The 15,744-nt window shown below is 50.7% G+C and overlaps 1 protein-coding gene across 1 annotated transcript in view; it reads right to left on the bottom strand.

Moving 5' to 3' along the window:
• The window catches only part of ZCCHC2 (zinc finger CCHC-type containing 2), a 51,911-nt gene extending 36,435 nt beyond the window's left edge, over positions 1-15,476 (bottom strand). The window contains exons 1-3 of the mRNA XM_037508441.2: positions 14,193-15,476; positions 3,129-3,240; positions 210-286 (exon numbers count right to left, since the gene is read on the bottom strand). Coding sequence (XP_037364338.1) covers positions 210-286; positions 3,129-3,240; positions 14,193-15,095 — 1,092 coding nt within the window. The 5' untranslated portion in view covers positions 15,096-15,476. The remainder of the gene's footprint in view (positions 1-209; positions 287-3,128; positions 3,241-14,192) is intronic.
• Between the last annotated feature and the right edge of the window lie 268 nt (positions 15,477-15,744).

Below are 15,744 nucleotides of genomic sequence, written 5' to 3' on the forward strand. Positions count from 1 at the left end.
ATTTTAATGTGATATAATTTTAAAAACCTGGCAAACCATGAAGTATAAACTAGACACAGTACATTCCTTTAATTAAAACACATACATATCTAACCTTTCTTAAATTAGCAAACCTGCCAGAAATTTTTCCAAAAATAAGCTTTCATTCTTTTAAAAAAGATCATTTAACATGGGATATGGGGTATCTTTTGTGGATGAGAGTAGCTTACTTTGAAGGTGTACTCCCAATATTTGTCAGCCCTTTTTCTCTGGACTCCTTTCAACATTATCTTCTCAATGTGTACAGCTGAAAGACAGAAAACACGCTGACTCGTTCTACAGCGACTAGATACACATTCCAGTTACCCAATTTGACAAGTGCTTAACGATTGAGCAATTTATTTTCATCTTTACTACTAGTCTTAAATCATAAAACGAAAAACCCAGAAGCAAAGCAGTGTGCCATCCATGCATGAACTCATTTTTCCTCTACCAATTAATCCAATGTGCCGAGAGCCTGAGTTGCATCAAGCACTCTGCTGACCCCCAAGATGAAAAGGATAAGTAGTAAAAGGTGCCTGCCTTGAAAGACTGCTGTTCTAGATGATGATCTCTAAAACTGTTTGTTATTCAGAATACCACCAGCAACTGAGTTTCATTCGATGATAATGCGTAATACACGTAAACTCGCAAACAGTTATATTTTTAACTGGGAAAACCCCCTTCAGAGGCAATATATAAAACTAATAAAAATGTCTTTCCATTTGGGAATTTGAAAGTTATTTTTCTCAAATGTGACCCTTAATATCATAAACACAAACAGCATTATAATGAACTATGACGTTTCACTGTAGCAAGAAACGGTGGTCATAACTTAAGTGACTTAAGAACAATTACTCTGAATTGAAATAGAAAATCTGAGCTTATTCATGAAGCAAACACACAAATCCCAGAGCTACTCACTTTATACATCCTTTAATAAAAATAGCAACTTAGGAAGTAAATTCCTTTACAAATTGAAAAGAACCAGTCTACTAAGCATAATGTAAGGACTTAAGGGAAAAAAAAAGTTGTTGCTCAGGGTATGAATAGAAGAAATACTACTTAAAAAATGAGGGAGGTACTATCAGAGGCTGGCAGTAATGAAGATGATAAAAGTCGCAGGAAATAGTGAGGAGAGTGACTCAGCAGACCAGCGTCACTGCTGGATTCAGGGGACAGGAGATGGAAGAAGAGGGAAGGAGTCCCTTCGCTTTAGAGGAAGAAGTTAAAACAGATGAAGTAGAATACACAAAGGAACAAAAGTACACAGGAAGGAAAAAGGCTGTTATAGATCACGGGAGGTGTGCAATGCGAAGGTACCAAGCGTAAGACACAGAATTTGCAGGTAAACAGACATTCATAAACTAAAAATAAAGTGACACCTTTACCGGCATTTTGTACCAACTTCCCAAATGCAGAGTATCTAGTGACCTACTTCTAGGCCAATTTTCCCTTAGTGGGTGAAGAATGTTGAGAGAGACCGAAGTCAGGCGAGGAGACAGCAACCCCTCAGGACTGCTGAGTGTGATAAAGGACAACCTGGAGGAGGAAGGGTCTGCTATTTCCAAAAGCTTATCTATTAAATTAGTTAAAGGATGATGCTATCAAATAACCATCTGAACTAATCTACGTTCAGAAATACAAAGCAGTTTTACTTCCGCAAATCATGGGGCTAAGGGCAGGGGACCCTAGGGCACTGGAGGGTGTGGGAATAGGGCTCTGTTTGCAGCCTTGATTTCAAGCTTTACCTGCCGTGATCTATCAGAATCAAGATGAGTATGACAAAGAGTATGCGGTGGGGAATGGCTGATAATGGAGATCCTCCAGTCCTTTATAAGTTCAAATGGAAAAGCAGGTACCACATGCATTATTTTTAAGTCAGGACAGTAAGAAGTCATCTATCCTGCCACTACTTGTAACTACTTGTTAGCATTTCAGTGATGTCTTTTACACCTTTCTAAATTTTTATTTTTTTTAAAAAAAAAGAACCTTCATGGTAAAATCAAACTCTGCTTTAGTTTACTGGCAAGTCTGGTGAACTTGGCTGAAGCAGTCTCTGTTTTGAGTAGTTTAGCGGGACTGAGAGGACTACCATGACATCCTGAATATAAGTGGTCTTTTTAAACATTAAATATTCATATTTATTTTTCTTCTGTGAGGAAAACTATTTTTTTTCCAAAGATTTATTTATTTATACAAGAACTGGGGTACAGTCAAAGGCACGGGAGGGTGAGAGAATTCACCAGAGACAAAGCAGGGAGCAGAACAGGCAGATGGACTGAAACACTGCTGAGGGGAGCAGCAGGCGAGACAGGAGATGTCTGCCGCGCCAGGTGGGTTTCTCCCTGGCCGGCCAGGAATCGAACTCGCGCTGCAGAGGCTGGGGACAGCTTCCAGCGCGGCGCTCAACCCACTGCGCCACCGGGGAGACCCTGTGAGGTAAACTATTACACAAAAAGAATTATCACTGGATTAAAGGAGACATCTGCTGCCCATTCAAAGCTGACATAACTGAATGTGTGCTGGTTAATATGTGCCCTTCGCTCTTCCCAGCTGCCCAGGCAGGGGTCCACCTTTTCCATCTCAATTTTTCTCTCAGCACAGGTTAATGGACTCTCCAAAAGCCAAGAGAAGAGAGTATCTGAATTCACTTCTTTTCTGGTGGCAGTACCTTTCATTCCTCCAACCCAGGCCCTGCGAAGTACTACAGGAAGCATGGACTTGTAAGAAAATGCTTCACTTTCTTGCAGTGAACTTCTCTGTAAAATCTGTTTTTTTCAGGCAATGTTGTGCACATTCTACAGTGAAGCACTTCACTAAATACTTGGGAATATGTTAAGGTCTTTGCCCTCCAGAAGTATGCAAGCAGATCTATGACAACCAACTACAAGGAAGAACTGAGTGAGCATGAGCTAGGATAGACCATGAGCAAGGAATAGGGGTCCAGACTTAGACCCAAGAGAGTAAACCAGCATGAGCCCAACCTAGGACCAGTAGGATTTTGCTACTCCAACAAGAAGAAAGAAGCGTTAGAGTTAACTAATGCAGACACACTCCACAATCTTTCTGCACGCAGATGCCCTGAGTTTACAGAAAAGAGAGCGTACCTTCTCGCTGAGCTCTATGAGGCGCCATAGTAAGTTCGTCATGCAGTACTGGGGCTTGTTCTATTAAACTGGTTTCATTTCTTTGCATGTAATCACCATGAGCGGAGTCATTCTGGAGGAGAAAAGAGGGGCAGGTGTTAATCTACACCATGGGCTAAGTATAGTAAATTCCATAAAAAGAAACCAGATTGAAATCTTACACATTTAATAACAACCATTTTAATAGTAATGACTAGAGATGAGATAGATGGTTACATATTTAGGACAGAAGATGCAAATACCAGAGCAATAAGAAAAAGGAAACATCAATATTTATGTTCATTTAATGGTAATATTTTCAGTTATTTATGTCCCAGTTTTCTTGAAACAGTAAATTTCATAATTAATTAAAGGCAATTTAAGAATTACCTATTGCTATTCAGAATTTGCTAATGATGTCCAAAGTGAGCCAGAATCAAAGGAACACATACATGATAGACGGTAGCTTTACACTAATTTCCCTTATGTAAGGGTATTTGTATATTTTACATTATTGTTCAATTTTTATTCATTGCAGCAGTCCTCCCTCTCTGAACATTCGCTTTTTGCAGTTTGTTATCCGAGGTCAATCGTGGTCCAGAAACATTACAGACCACAGTCACATAGCTTTTATTACACAGCGGTTACAAGTCTTCCATTTTAGTATTTGTTGTTGTTAAGCTCTCACTGTGTGTACATGAAACTGTATAGGCATGCATGCATGTATGTATGCACGTACACAGGTATGCATGCATGCATGTATGTTTGCATGCATGCATCACAGGGAGAACCTAGTACACAGAGGGTTTGGTACTATGTGTGGGCTCAGGCTCCAACCTCCTGCAGGTGATGACGACTGTGCTGCGTGGAGGGACAAGACTCTGCACAAGGGGAAAGGTTTCTGGAGGCACCATAATACGTGTCAAATCTTTCTCAACAAGCATGTGTATGGAAATGACTTTATTCAAGTGAAGCATCCCAACAGCAACGCGGCCCTCCAAATCTAACGAAGCTGGCTCAGCCAGCGGCCAGTGAACGGGTGCAAGTGCAAGCATTCCTCGCAGGAGGACTTCTGCTTGGAACGAAGAGCACGCTGATTTTAAAAACAGCCCTACACAATTCAAGCACTTGTCACATAAAAATTGTTACTATCACACTGGTTAAGCCAAAAAATAAAGTGCCCTATGCAGTTGTCCATCACAACTCACACCGTAGCCCCTTCTCATGCGCAGAGCCCCCAAGAATCTACTCAGATAAAATTCATCTCAGTTTCAAGACCCAGTCACAACTTTACAACATGTATAAATAGTTTTCCTTAACGAATACAGAAGTTCAGTTTGGGATGAAAGAAAAGCTCTGGCGATGGATGGTGGCGATGGCTGCACAATAATGTGAATGTGCTTAACGCCGCCAAATCCTGACAGTCAAAAGGGAGTAAACTGGCAAATTTTATGACATCAAAATTTTACATTAAAACTTTTTAAAAATTTTATATTGTCTCCACAAATAGTACATTGAAGCAACTGGAGAGAGTAGTTCACTCTACAGACTAAATCACATCTCTAAGTGTGAATTCATCTTAAGAATACAATTTAACCACCATGAAAACGCTTCCTCATTAATAACCGAGAGAATATGGAATCTGAGTTTCTGCTCCAGGAGTTATGTTCACCCACACGTGAAATATCTGCGAGGCTGTCCCCCATTTCCCAGCCCAAAGTCTCTGCATGTACTGATGTTATAAAGTTAGCCTGAGCTTGTCATCTGTAAATTGAATCACACGCAAGACCTCAAGTGCCACCGAGATCGGCTTGTGAGTTGCTAGTCCCAGCAGGAAGGGCTGGCCATGCCCCTTAATACACCTCCTGTATGTTTTCCTTTGCCCTTGATACAGGACGGGTGTCACAAAATCGAAAACTACTGGTTTAATGGACCGTTGCAGACAGGAATTACCCCACTTTCTCTATTTAAAGTTCAGGTTCAGGCGAAACACGATACAGATCACATGCTGGGATTGGTATTTTACAAAGGCTAGTTACAAGAAAAAGTCAGCACCCAATGACAAGCAGAAACTTTCTCTGCTTAGATTAAGAAGACATTTTTTAACTCTAAGCCTTCAAAAATATGCACAGAATGCAAGGAACATTCGTGCCCTCTTCCACTTTCTCCAGCTCCTGGAAGGCTGCTCTGAGTCTCCTGAGAGCCCCCGCCAGCGCAAATCCCTGGTCAAGTCAGGCAGGGAAGCGGGATTTCTCCTTTACACCACTGATTACTCAGGTCTAGCTTTTTATACACGTACTTCCGTCACAACTTCATACTTGAGATTTCTCAAATGTGGAGAAATGCGAAAAAGTCAAGTGGCTGGACAGTCCTAGGCAGACTCTCCTCTGAGAACAAAGGTCACACTGGCCTCATTTTACTTTAACAAAGGTCAAGATGTAGAGGGAGGGGTTTTCTTAGCTCATCTAACAAAGTTCTACGTGTTTCCTCTGTCATTTGATGCAGACTATAAATTTTAAAATACCAAGGCAATCACTATTAAAAAGAGCAGAAAGTGTGAGTTTCAATTTTTTTTTTTAAAATCAGAAGTCATTAACTTCCTCAGAAGTTTTTAATCCCCCCTATAAGACTTAGAATATTGACATTGGTACCTAACAACGTTCAATTAAGTCTTTGCGGTAGACTCAAGACAGCCCAAAATACTCTGCCTTTCCTCCCACTGAAAGACAGATGTAAATCTACAAGCAGTGGGTCTGGGCTGGCCTGCGCCTCACTCGCCTGCCAACAGAATGAGAGGGAGAGGTGCCCTGGCATTGCTGAGTTCAGTCCCACATGGGCTGCGGGGGACAATCGCTCTGGGAGTCTTGACCCCCACCTCAGAAGTGCAATCCCCAAGGCTGCTGTGCCAGAGAGATGGTGAGGAGAGGGGAGAGAGGCACCCAGCGCTTCTCCGGGCCCTGCTGCAGAGTCGTCCATGCTGCTGGTTACCTGTCTAAATGCCTGGTTGAAAGAATTGTGAAAAATAATAAAACGGTTGTTGGCAGGTCACTAAGTGTTGAGGCAATCTGTTATACGGTTATTTATTTATTTTTAATTCTCTTCTTTAAACCACCAGGGTTGCAACTATAGCATAGGCTATTATTTGAGCAAGATTCATCCAAAGTCTTGCTCTGAATGTTAGAAAATGACTCATAATTGGAAAAGTTACTAAGATGTCAAATTTCTTCCATTTTGGTGGAAGAGGAGGGAAGCAGCTGGAGAGAATTTCAGGATTACTTACTGTCTGTCTCTTTCATTGAGAGGAGGTGCTAGAATCGGCAGATGTTTCTCTCATCTCTAGCTAGTGAAACAGCACAACCCAACCCAAAATAAGGCCTTGGATCACCCCAGTCTCTGATAAAGGAAAGTTGTAGCACGAGAACAAGGCTGCCCAGGTGTCCTGAGGCTGCGCAGCACACACACACCTGAGGGCAGCTCAGAGGCGGGAGACCAGTGAGTCAGCAGCACAGAGAGCGCGGGGGTTTCTGCTGTGATTGTAGTCTGCCTTCCCGTGCACCATCAACATTTCGTTTCAGTAGAAGCGCAAGTTACGGCGATTCAGCCAGACAGGAGAAACAGAATTCACTATTCAGGGATGGTAAATACACGCTACCTGTTAGATGTGCGGGAAGGTCCGATAATACACCTCGCCATCAGGCCACAGACCAGACCCGCCACTTCAAGTGTGGCTCTGCCGCTACGACACAGCCCTTGGGAACAAGCAGGCATCATCCACGCAGAGCAGGGATGGGCTGGAGCTGGGAGGGTGGAACACGATGAGGGGGGAACCACTCATCATCACAGCTGTCTTACATAGTTTAGGGAACTCTCACAAACAAAAACAGATTCAAATTGTTGATGTCTTCCTATTTTCTACAGAAGGAATTTGTAAGATGCACAATCAGGGAAGATCTGGCCAAAGATGCTGGAGGGGAAGCCTGCTGGTCGGCAGAGGAGCAGAGGAGGAAAGAGTAGGGAGGGCAGCAGTTTCTGCCCCAGAACAGGTCTTGATGTTTGCTTTGTAAGGCTCCACATTTCGGCTATTTCAACTAGAACAGAGACAACTGTTGATAGGGGACTGGTGAAAAATAAGATTAATGGACCACAAAACTGGAGGTACAGAATGAAGAGGAGTACTGACAGAGCTCCATGGCCTAGAACAAAGCTGGGGTAGCACCAGAGGCTTTACCATCCTTCTACTTTTCTAGCACAGAAGGGAAAAGATCTTCTCCTTAACCATAGAAGTTTTTGGATGAGGTAAAAAGAACACACCCACTAACACGCATGCGAGAGGTTCCAGAGAGGGTGTGCTTCCCCTCCTAGCCGTATATGACTTTTTAAACGCCCTCCCCTGCACTGCACCGCCCCAGAGATGAGTGAGGCCACGCAAAAGGGCCCTGGGTAGGAGTGAGCTTGCGCTCAGAGGCCTGACGGCAGCAAGGCACTGCCCTGCTGAACACAGCCACAACCTCCACCCAGGGGAGAAACGCCAGGAGAGCCATGTGGAATTTGAAACTGACAGAGCTGAAGAAGAATCCCCAACAGTAAGTCATGTATAGGTTGTTAGCTGCCAGTGTTAGGAAACACTGCATTTAGAATTAGTGTTTAATGCCACCTATTATAACAGAAACCACCCCAAACTAACAAAACCACTCACCACCTCCCTTCTGGCATACTCTCCAAGAGTTCTTTACAAACACGGAAGCTCGTTGGTTGGTTGACATGGGAGGTGGCAATCCTTCTAGGACCACTAGCGAATTTCAGTCACTTGATAGAAAAAAAAAATTATATTGCAGGAAAGTTACTTTCCTCCACCATCCCAATTTAGACATGCCTAACAATATAAATTCCACAACTCTTAGCTTACTCACTTCAGAGACCACAGTGTAAGTTGTTAACATTCCGATCATAAGCAACTCAACTTTACACCTGATTCCCACCACCCCGCAAGCAAATCATAAATCAGAGAGCAACACTCAGGGTTCTCTGGAGACATCTACCTCAAAATATGATCTGATTTTGAGAGAATAAACAGTGTACTCTTAAGGGGTCACCCACTGAGGACTCACTTCATAACTATACCTTTCCACATGCTTTACCTGAAGCAACAATTCCTTTTATTATTTCCAAAGCAACTGTGCCTACACAGTAAAGCTGAAAGTATTATTATAAAGTAGCTGAAAAGTATAAACCAATACAAGAAAAAAAATATCACGGCCTGATGTACTTTGTCTTAAAGCAATTTATCATGCTGGCGTTTCTCAGAGCTCTATCTGAAAAGCCTAAGCAAGCACATGATGACCGAGCACTTCTGATCAATGCAACGCTAGCAAAAAATAGGCTGTGATGCCTGAGCTTATGGGGAACTTAAAATCTAGCAGGAAAGGTCAATTTTACATGCTAAAAACATTCAAAGAATTACAGAAGTACTGAAACTGTAATACAGCGCAAGCATGCTAATGAAAACCAGAGACAGCAAAGACTCTTGAGAAGACCACCAGAGATCACTGCCCAGCGTCACCAAAGAGGCACCAGTTAGCCTGAATGAAAGGCAGGGAGTAAGAAGAGTGAGGGAAAGGGACTTTCGTCCAAAGGCCTGCGAGAGGCCAGCCTCCACCAGCTACTGCAAGGAAATGTGATGGCTAAATGCTGCTACGGGAAAAGGTACCTACCAGGCGTTTCCAACATGTAAGCCGTGGGAAGGCCTAGGCAGACAGTCCCCACAGAGAGTAGTGTCAGCACGGATGGGAAGGGTGGATCCAGGATACCAGGGAGAGGACTCAGGAGTGACTGAGGACAACGGAGTGACTGGAAATACAATGGTGCCACCGAGAGAACTGCATGAGTCTGGAAGTTTTGCTTTGTTTTTTAATTAATGCTGCATTCTTTTCATACATACTAAGTTTAAAGTAACAGTGAGCATTTCAGGGAGACAAACCACAGACGCGCACACAAATTTTCACTGGCTCCACAACCTGCTGACAACCTATTCCTTTTACCTGACCTCCAAGGCCCTCTGCAACTCAACCCCTATTGTCTCTTCAGACTGCTGTATTTGTCTTTATCCACTGCCACCAAATTGTGCTATTCACTCTGAACTGAACAATCAATAGAGCTCAGTCTTGTTTACCAATCAGTTTAATATAAAACAGCCTGTTCCTCTTCACAAGTTACATACAAAGACACTGGACCTACTTTGTACTAAGCAGTGGGGAACTTGGAAAATCTAGTTTGTCAAAGTAACCTTTTCAAAACCTGAAGTTGACCTAAAGTGAATTATTTCTGGAATGAACGTGAAAAGTTTCCAGTGAGCTTAAGACACTTAGACAGGAGCCAAAGGCCAAATGTTGCCTGGAGCATAGGAAGAAGAGAAGGAAATGGATGCCCAAGAGCCCAGCAGCTCTGCCACCTGTAACATAAACACCCGAGGTGCGCTTCCCTTCCAGAGTCACTGTTTACTCAGACTGGATGAAGGAGGCTTTTGTGACAAAGCACTCTGTGAGCACAGGGACTGCTGTCACACACAGTCCTCCATAATGAAAGAGTCCATGAAGTGAAAAAGCCTGTTCAGTTTTGAGGGGCATGTAAGGAGGCCTTCTGCATCTCGCCCTCTTTTTTTTTTTAATTAGTTTAATATTTCTCAAGAAAAGACAAAAATATCAAATGAAAATATCAATTTAATAGCTTCTATTAAAAAAAAGTCTAAAAGTGTTCCTTAATTATCTATGGCTTCCAATCTGTGCTCTGATAAAACAAACAACTGTGTGATTTAAAACTCAAAACAACCTTAAATAATTTCTAGTGTGAATCGTTTTCTAATGTGAAAATCAAAGATTTAAGTAGATTATGGCCATACAACAGTTTATGGTAACACAAACTCGAAATAATGTTTGCTCTATGCCCATCCCCAAATCCAATATGGGGAGAATATGTATTTTAGTGACCCCTGACCCAGAGCTGAACAGAAGCCGCCCGCCCGCTACTCGAGACACAAGGAGACCCACTCTCCAAGGCCCTCCACGGCCTCTCCAGCGGGCTTCCCACCACCACCCCTCCAAGTAACAAAACGCAGTTAAAAACTATGTGCGCGTCTACTTTCAGTGAACCTGAAGGACAGGCTTCCTCTGCCTCGCCAGCGTTCTCGCCTTCTCTGAGGTGAGAGACTTACCCTGAACTTTCCCACCTGAGAAAGTCGCTGCACAGGAAAATGAAAGAGGGGAGGAGGCCCAAAAGTTAGTTTGCCACTAAAATAATCACTAGTACAACTCTGATATTCTAAAAACTTCTTTCAGAGGCATTTAAAATTGAACAGTTTTTATGCTTTGCTGCAGCTGAACCAAGCCAAAATTTTCCATCTAAGACTACTTCTACTCCCCGCTCCTTCACCACCGCCTTCCCAACGAGGTTTAACTTTTGCCTATAACCACCAGCATTTACTGAAGACTACCAGCATTACTCTGCAAGCGCCTGTGCGCTGCATATCCTGACAACAACGTTAAGTTCTGTGTTACCCTTCCCTGAGGAGGAACGCCTTAGTCACTTAAAAAGTCTCCCAGCAGTGGGTAACAAATGAAGAAAAGGAATTTATTACCTGTGAGCAGTAGAAGTGTTCTTAAAAATCATTTTTAGAAAGCATCTTTTTATGCCTAATACAACAGCTGACATCCTACCAACCAACCCTCCCCTCTCGTTGCAGTCGGTGCTCTGGGGTTCAGGTGACCACAGGGACAGCTGTGTTCCTCAAAGGAGTATCTGTGCTGAAATTCTGAAGCGTTTTCTTTTTCAGGCCCCAACACCACCAATACATTATTTGTATTGCTAACACAACAGGAGGCATTTGCTCTACCACATGTAATAGTTAATTAACAGATGCTACGAGAAAGTTACAATTTTGCAAAGCTTCCTTTTTTAGTTACTTCATTTACACTAAACAGTTTCATAAATGCCTATTTAGAAGAGACTTGGAATATCAGAGTTAAGATCACACCCTTGGTTTATCCATGTTTCTCTGGAAATTGCTAGGCAAATAGTACTGATGCTTGAATTAAAATGCTTGAAACTAAAACTTATAATAGTAAAATCAAGATCACCCTACATCTGAATGTTAAACTAAAAAATGAAGTGGCCATGGGTCTGTTACTTGCAAACATCAACAAAATTGTTATTTTAACACATGTAATGTAAATGGTTCTGCATTGACTTAAAGGAAAGAGGTCATCAGAGATAACCACCAACCACTACTAAGCTTGTCTGTCTTTTCACTTTGCATTGCGAATGAAGGGTTAAATCTCCTAATTAGAATATTTGTTTTCAGATGGTTAAGACTGAAGAGAGAGGAAGCTAGACTCTCTTTCATCTTTTCAACGAAACAGCAACAAAAAGACCATGTTTTAAAATACTCAGCAGTTTCTGCTGCCAGAGCTAACACACCACTTACAGTTTGGGTCCCGGCTAAGAGATCCATTTTTAACACCTGGTCTACTCTGCTATATATGCAGCCTGTAATAACACAGAACTACAACAATCACGCAAATTTCTCAAGACGCTGCTCAGTGTTTTCACTACTGCCCACTGGCCTATTTGCTGAATATCATGCAAGAGACCGGGAGTCCATGCAGCTGCGAAGAACGGGGGTTTTATGCACAACTCCCCTAAAAGTGTGCAACATTCAAGTTGTAATCCAGTGTAACATTTATTCTGAAATCACCCAAATCCCTAAAAAACTCTCCAAATGCTACTTTAAAGAATAAAAATATACTTGCCAAATCCATGAATCAAAAGTGAGCTAGTAAGTTTTTTAACATTGAATTTGTCATCACCTCAAACGCAGCCATCAGAACCACGGTTCTGTCACTAAAGAGCTGCTGGGTCTGCTCAACTTCAAAGCACAGAATGTGAAATTTACATGAAAGCACAAGTTCTATGTAAACATTTAAGTTTTTTTTCTAAAGAGAAGCTACTGCATAGTAGGCGCATACTGGACACAAGTCTAGGATGGGTCTGGAGCGGATTCTGCACGACTACACTCCACAGAAAATTAGAAGGACCTTAGTTCTTTATTCATTTACCAGGGACGGTGCTGGGGATAAAACGGTCTCTAACCCGCCGACACCGCCAGCCTGTGATCCGCAGGGTGACTCGCGGTGCAATAACCGGCCCCCCCAGCGCCCCGGGGCCCTGGAGCGCTCCTCACCCACGGGGGCTCCGCCCCCGGGCCGGGCCCGCCCCGCCCCGCCCCGCCCCGCCCCGCCCCCGGGAGGCCGCGCAGTCACGTGGGCCGCGCGCGGCCGCCATCTTGCGGGGGCGGGGCGGGCCCCGCGGGGTGGACCCGGCTCGCCCGGCCGCTCCAGCGCAGCGGGGCCCGCGGGGCCCTCCGGCCGGCCAGGCAGGGACAAGCCCGGGTTCGGGCGCTCCCGGCGGACCAGGGGCGGGCCCGCGGGGTCGGGCGGCGACCCCCTGGGCCGGGGAGGGGACGGTCTTCCAGGCCCGCGGAAAACGCGAGGCCGTTAGAATTTAATGAGACGCCGGTGACGTCAGGGCGACCCCCCACCGCTCCCGCGGGAGAGCCCGCCCCGCAGGGCCCAGCGGCCGCCCCGCGCCCCACGCCCCACGGGGCCCCGCCTCGGCGCGCCCGCGGGGCCACACTGCGCCCCCAGCCCGCGGGCGCCGGAAGAGGCCACGGCGCGGCGGAGGCTCCTCCCCCGGGCGGGCCCGCGCCCCAGCACGCCCCGCAGGGCCGGGCTTTTAAAGGGGGGAGCGGGCGGGGACGGGCCCCGACAGCGAGGGGCCGAGGGGCGCGCGCCACCCGCCGCCCCAGCCGCCGGGCCGCCCCCGCGCGGGCGCTACCGCGAGGGCTGCTAGGAGCAGGCGCCGCGCCGGCCCCGCTCCGGGGCTCAAGTGTCCGGCCTGTTGAGCGGCGGCGGCATGTCAGGCTTTTGGACGTGGAAAGCCTGAACTTTAAACAGAAAGCGGGGAAGACGCATCGGCAGCTCCTCCCGGCCCTCGGCCCCGATTCTCCGGGTGGCGAAGCCGCAGGAACACGCGCCGCAGACGCGAGCGCCGGCCCAGAGTGAAAGTGCACAAGCGGGGGGGGGGCCCTTCCACGACACCCTCCTGGGGAAGCCCCGAAGCTGGGAGCCTGACACCGCATCAGTAGCTTTTAAATAATGGCGAGGATCCAAGAAAACACCCTTGTTGGACCTAGTTTCTACCCCGAGCCCTCCCGTGCCCCCCTTAGTGACCGGCTCGAGGGCCTCCCGCTGGGCTGCGGCTCCTGTCAAACTAATGCCATGACTCTCAGCATTTCGTCCGTACTGTTTGCGACGAGCGGCTCATCTGACCCTCATCCGCTCCGCTTCGGAGTTTAACAGCGTCGAGAGAACCATCCCTGCAGCGCGGGCCCAACAGACCCCGCGGGCCCAACGACTCAAACCCGGGAGCGCGCGCAGCCGGGGGCGCCCGCACTGCCCAGCCCAGCCGCGGGGTCCCGCCCGCCCCCCACCCCCCCCCGCGCGTCCAGGCGCGGGGCGCGCCGAGACCTGGGCACGAGCCCAAAGCCCCTCGCGCCCGCCGTGCGCAGGCGGAGCTCCAAGCAGACCCCCCTCTGCAGCCCCGTCGCGGGCAGCAGGCCAGGGCGCACCTCGAGGACCCGCGCCCGGGGGCAGGCGGAGCTTTCAAGCGCGCGGCCCCCGCGGCAGGACCCCGAGAGCCGCGGCCGGGCCGGGCTGCGGCTCCCGCCCGACTCCCCGGCGCCGCCAGGCCGCGGGGTGCTCGGCCCACCGCGTCCCGAGAACCTCCACCCCCGGCGCGCCCGGGCGGGGAGCTCCACGCCGTCCGCGGCCACTCCGGCTCGGAGGACTTCTAGAGCATTCTGTGATGGCGGTGCCCGCGTGGATGGGGGCGGGGGCGGGCACGGAGCGTGGCGACGCCGGGGTGGGGGGCCGAGCGCGCCGCGGGGGGGGGATTCCGGCCGGCGAGGGGGCGCCTCGGCGGCCGCGCGCGCCCTACCTGGGCCCCGGAGAAGTTGCAGGGCTCCGCCTCCGCGTCCTTGGGGCCGCCGCGCAGCGCGGCGCGGAGCCTCTCCAGATGCTCCCGCAGGGTGACCCGCTGGTGGAAGGAGAAGGCCGGGTGCAGCGAGGCCATGGTGAAGAGCAGCAGCAGTTCCTCCTGGGCCCGGGAGCCCAGCCCGCCGCCCGCCGGGGGCTCGGCGCCGCCGCCTTCGGGGCCGGAGCCCTCCCCGGGGTCGCCGTCCGCGCCGCCGTCCTCGTCCTCCGCGCCGGCCCGCGGGCCCTCGGCGCGGGCCGCGCGCAGGCTCCGCAGCACCGCGTCCACCTGGGGCAGCCGGCGGTGCAGGCGGCCGGCGGCCTCGCGGTTCTCCGAGCCCAGCAGCGCCAGGCAGACGATGAGGCGCGCGCGCACGGCGGGCTCGCGGAAGTCGGCGAGCGGCCCGGGGTCCGAGAGGCCGTTGGCCTTGGCCTCCGAGTCGCGCAGGCAGTGGTAGTCCTTGCGCGCCAGGTCCTCGAGGCACGAGCCGAGGAAGCGCAGCTCCAGCGGGTTGCACAGGTCCAGCAGCCCGCACATGAACTCCAGGCGCTGCGCCGAGCCCAGCACCAGCCCGAACCACTCGTACACGCGCTCCTGCTCGCGCAGCGCCGCCGCGGGCCCGCCGCCGCCCGCGCCGCCCGCCCCCGCCGCCCCGCCGGCCGCGGGCGGCCCGAGCCCCCGGGGCGGCGGCGGCGGGGGGGGCCCCCGCGGCGGGCCCGCGGGCGGCGGCGGCGGCGGGGCCCGGCAGTCCCGGCGGCGGCGCGGCGGCGCCTTCGCGCCCGGCCGCGCGTCCGCCTCGGGCTCCTCCGCCTCGGGCGGCGGCTCCGCGGGGTGCGTCGGCTTCGGCGGCAGCTTCATCCTCAGCATCCTCGGCTAGGGCGGCGCGGACATGCGAGCGGGCGCGGGCGGGCGCGGCCGGGGGCGGGCGGCGGCGCGGCCGTCAGGAGCGCGGCCCCTCCATGCCGCGGGGGCGGGCCGGGGCCGCGGCGGCGGCGGCCGGGGGCGGGTCGCGGGGGGCGGCGGCCGGCCGGCGGGGTCGCCCGCGGCGGCGGCTCGGGCCGGGGGCGGGGCGAGCCGGCGGCTCCTCCCCCTGGGCCGCGCCGCGCCGGCCGGGGTCCGGGTGGCAGCGAGCGAGCGAGCGAGCGAGTCCTGCTTCCGCCTCCCGCTCTCCCGTCGTCCGCACTGGGCTGGGCGGCGGCGCCGGAGCGGCTCCCTCGCGAGCCGGCGCGGGCTGAGGGCCGGGCGGGGGGCGGGGCGGCGGGCCGGGCGGGGCCGCTGGCGGGCTCCGCGCAGGCGCCGCGGCCAATCAGCGGCCGCCGCCGACGGTTGCGCGGCGCCCCGCCCCCAGGGCCCGCCTCCTCCGGGAGGCCACGCCCCGCGGCGCCCCGGCCGCCCCCCTGGCGGCTGCGCCCGCGCGGTCCTAGGGCCCGGGCGCGGCGGCGGCGGCGGCCGCGGGGGAGCGGCCCGGGGCGGCGGGGCGCGGCGGGGGCAGCGGGGCGCGCGCCCGCGTGGGAGG

Source organism: Talpa occidentalis, unplaced genomic scaffold, assembly GCF_014898055.3.
Source record: "Talpa occidentalis isolate TD23 unplaced genomic scaffold, MPIMG_talOcc4v2.1 talOcc4.13, whole genome shotgun sequence".
Lineage (NCBI taxonomy): Eukaryota > Metazoa > Chordata > Mammalia > Eulipotyphla > Talpidae > Talpa > Talpa occidentalis.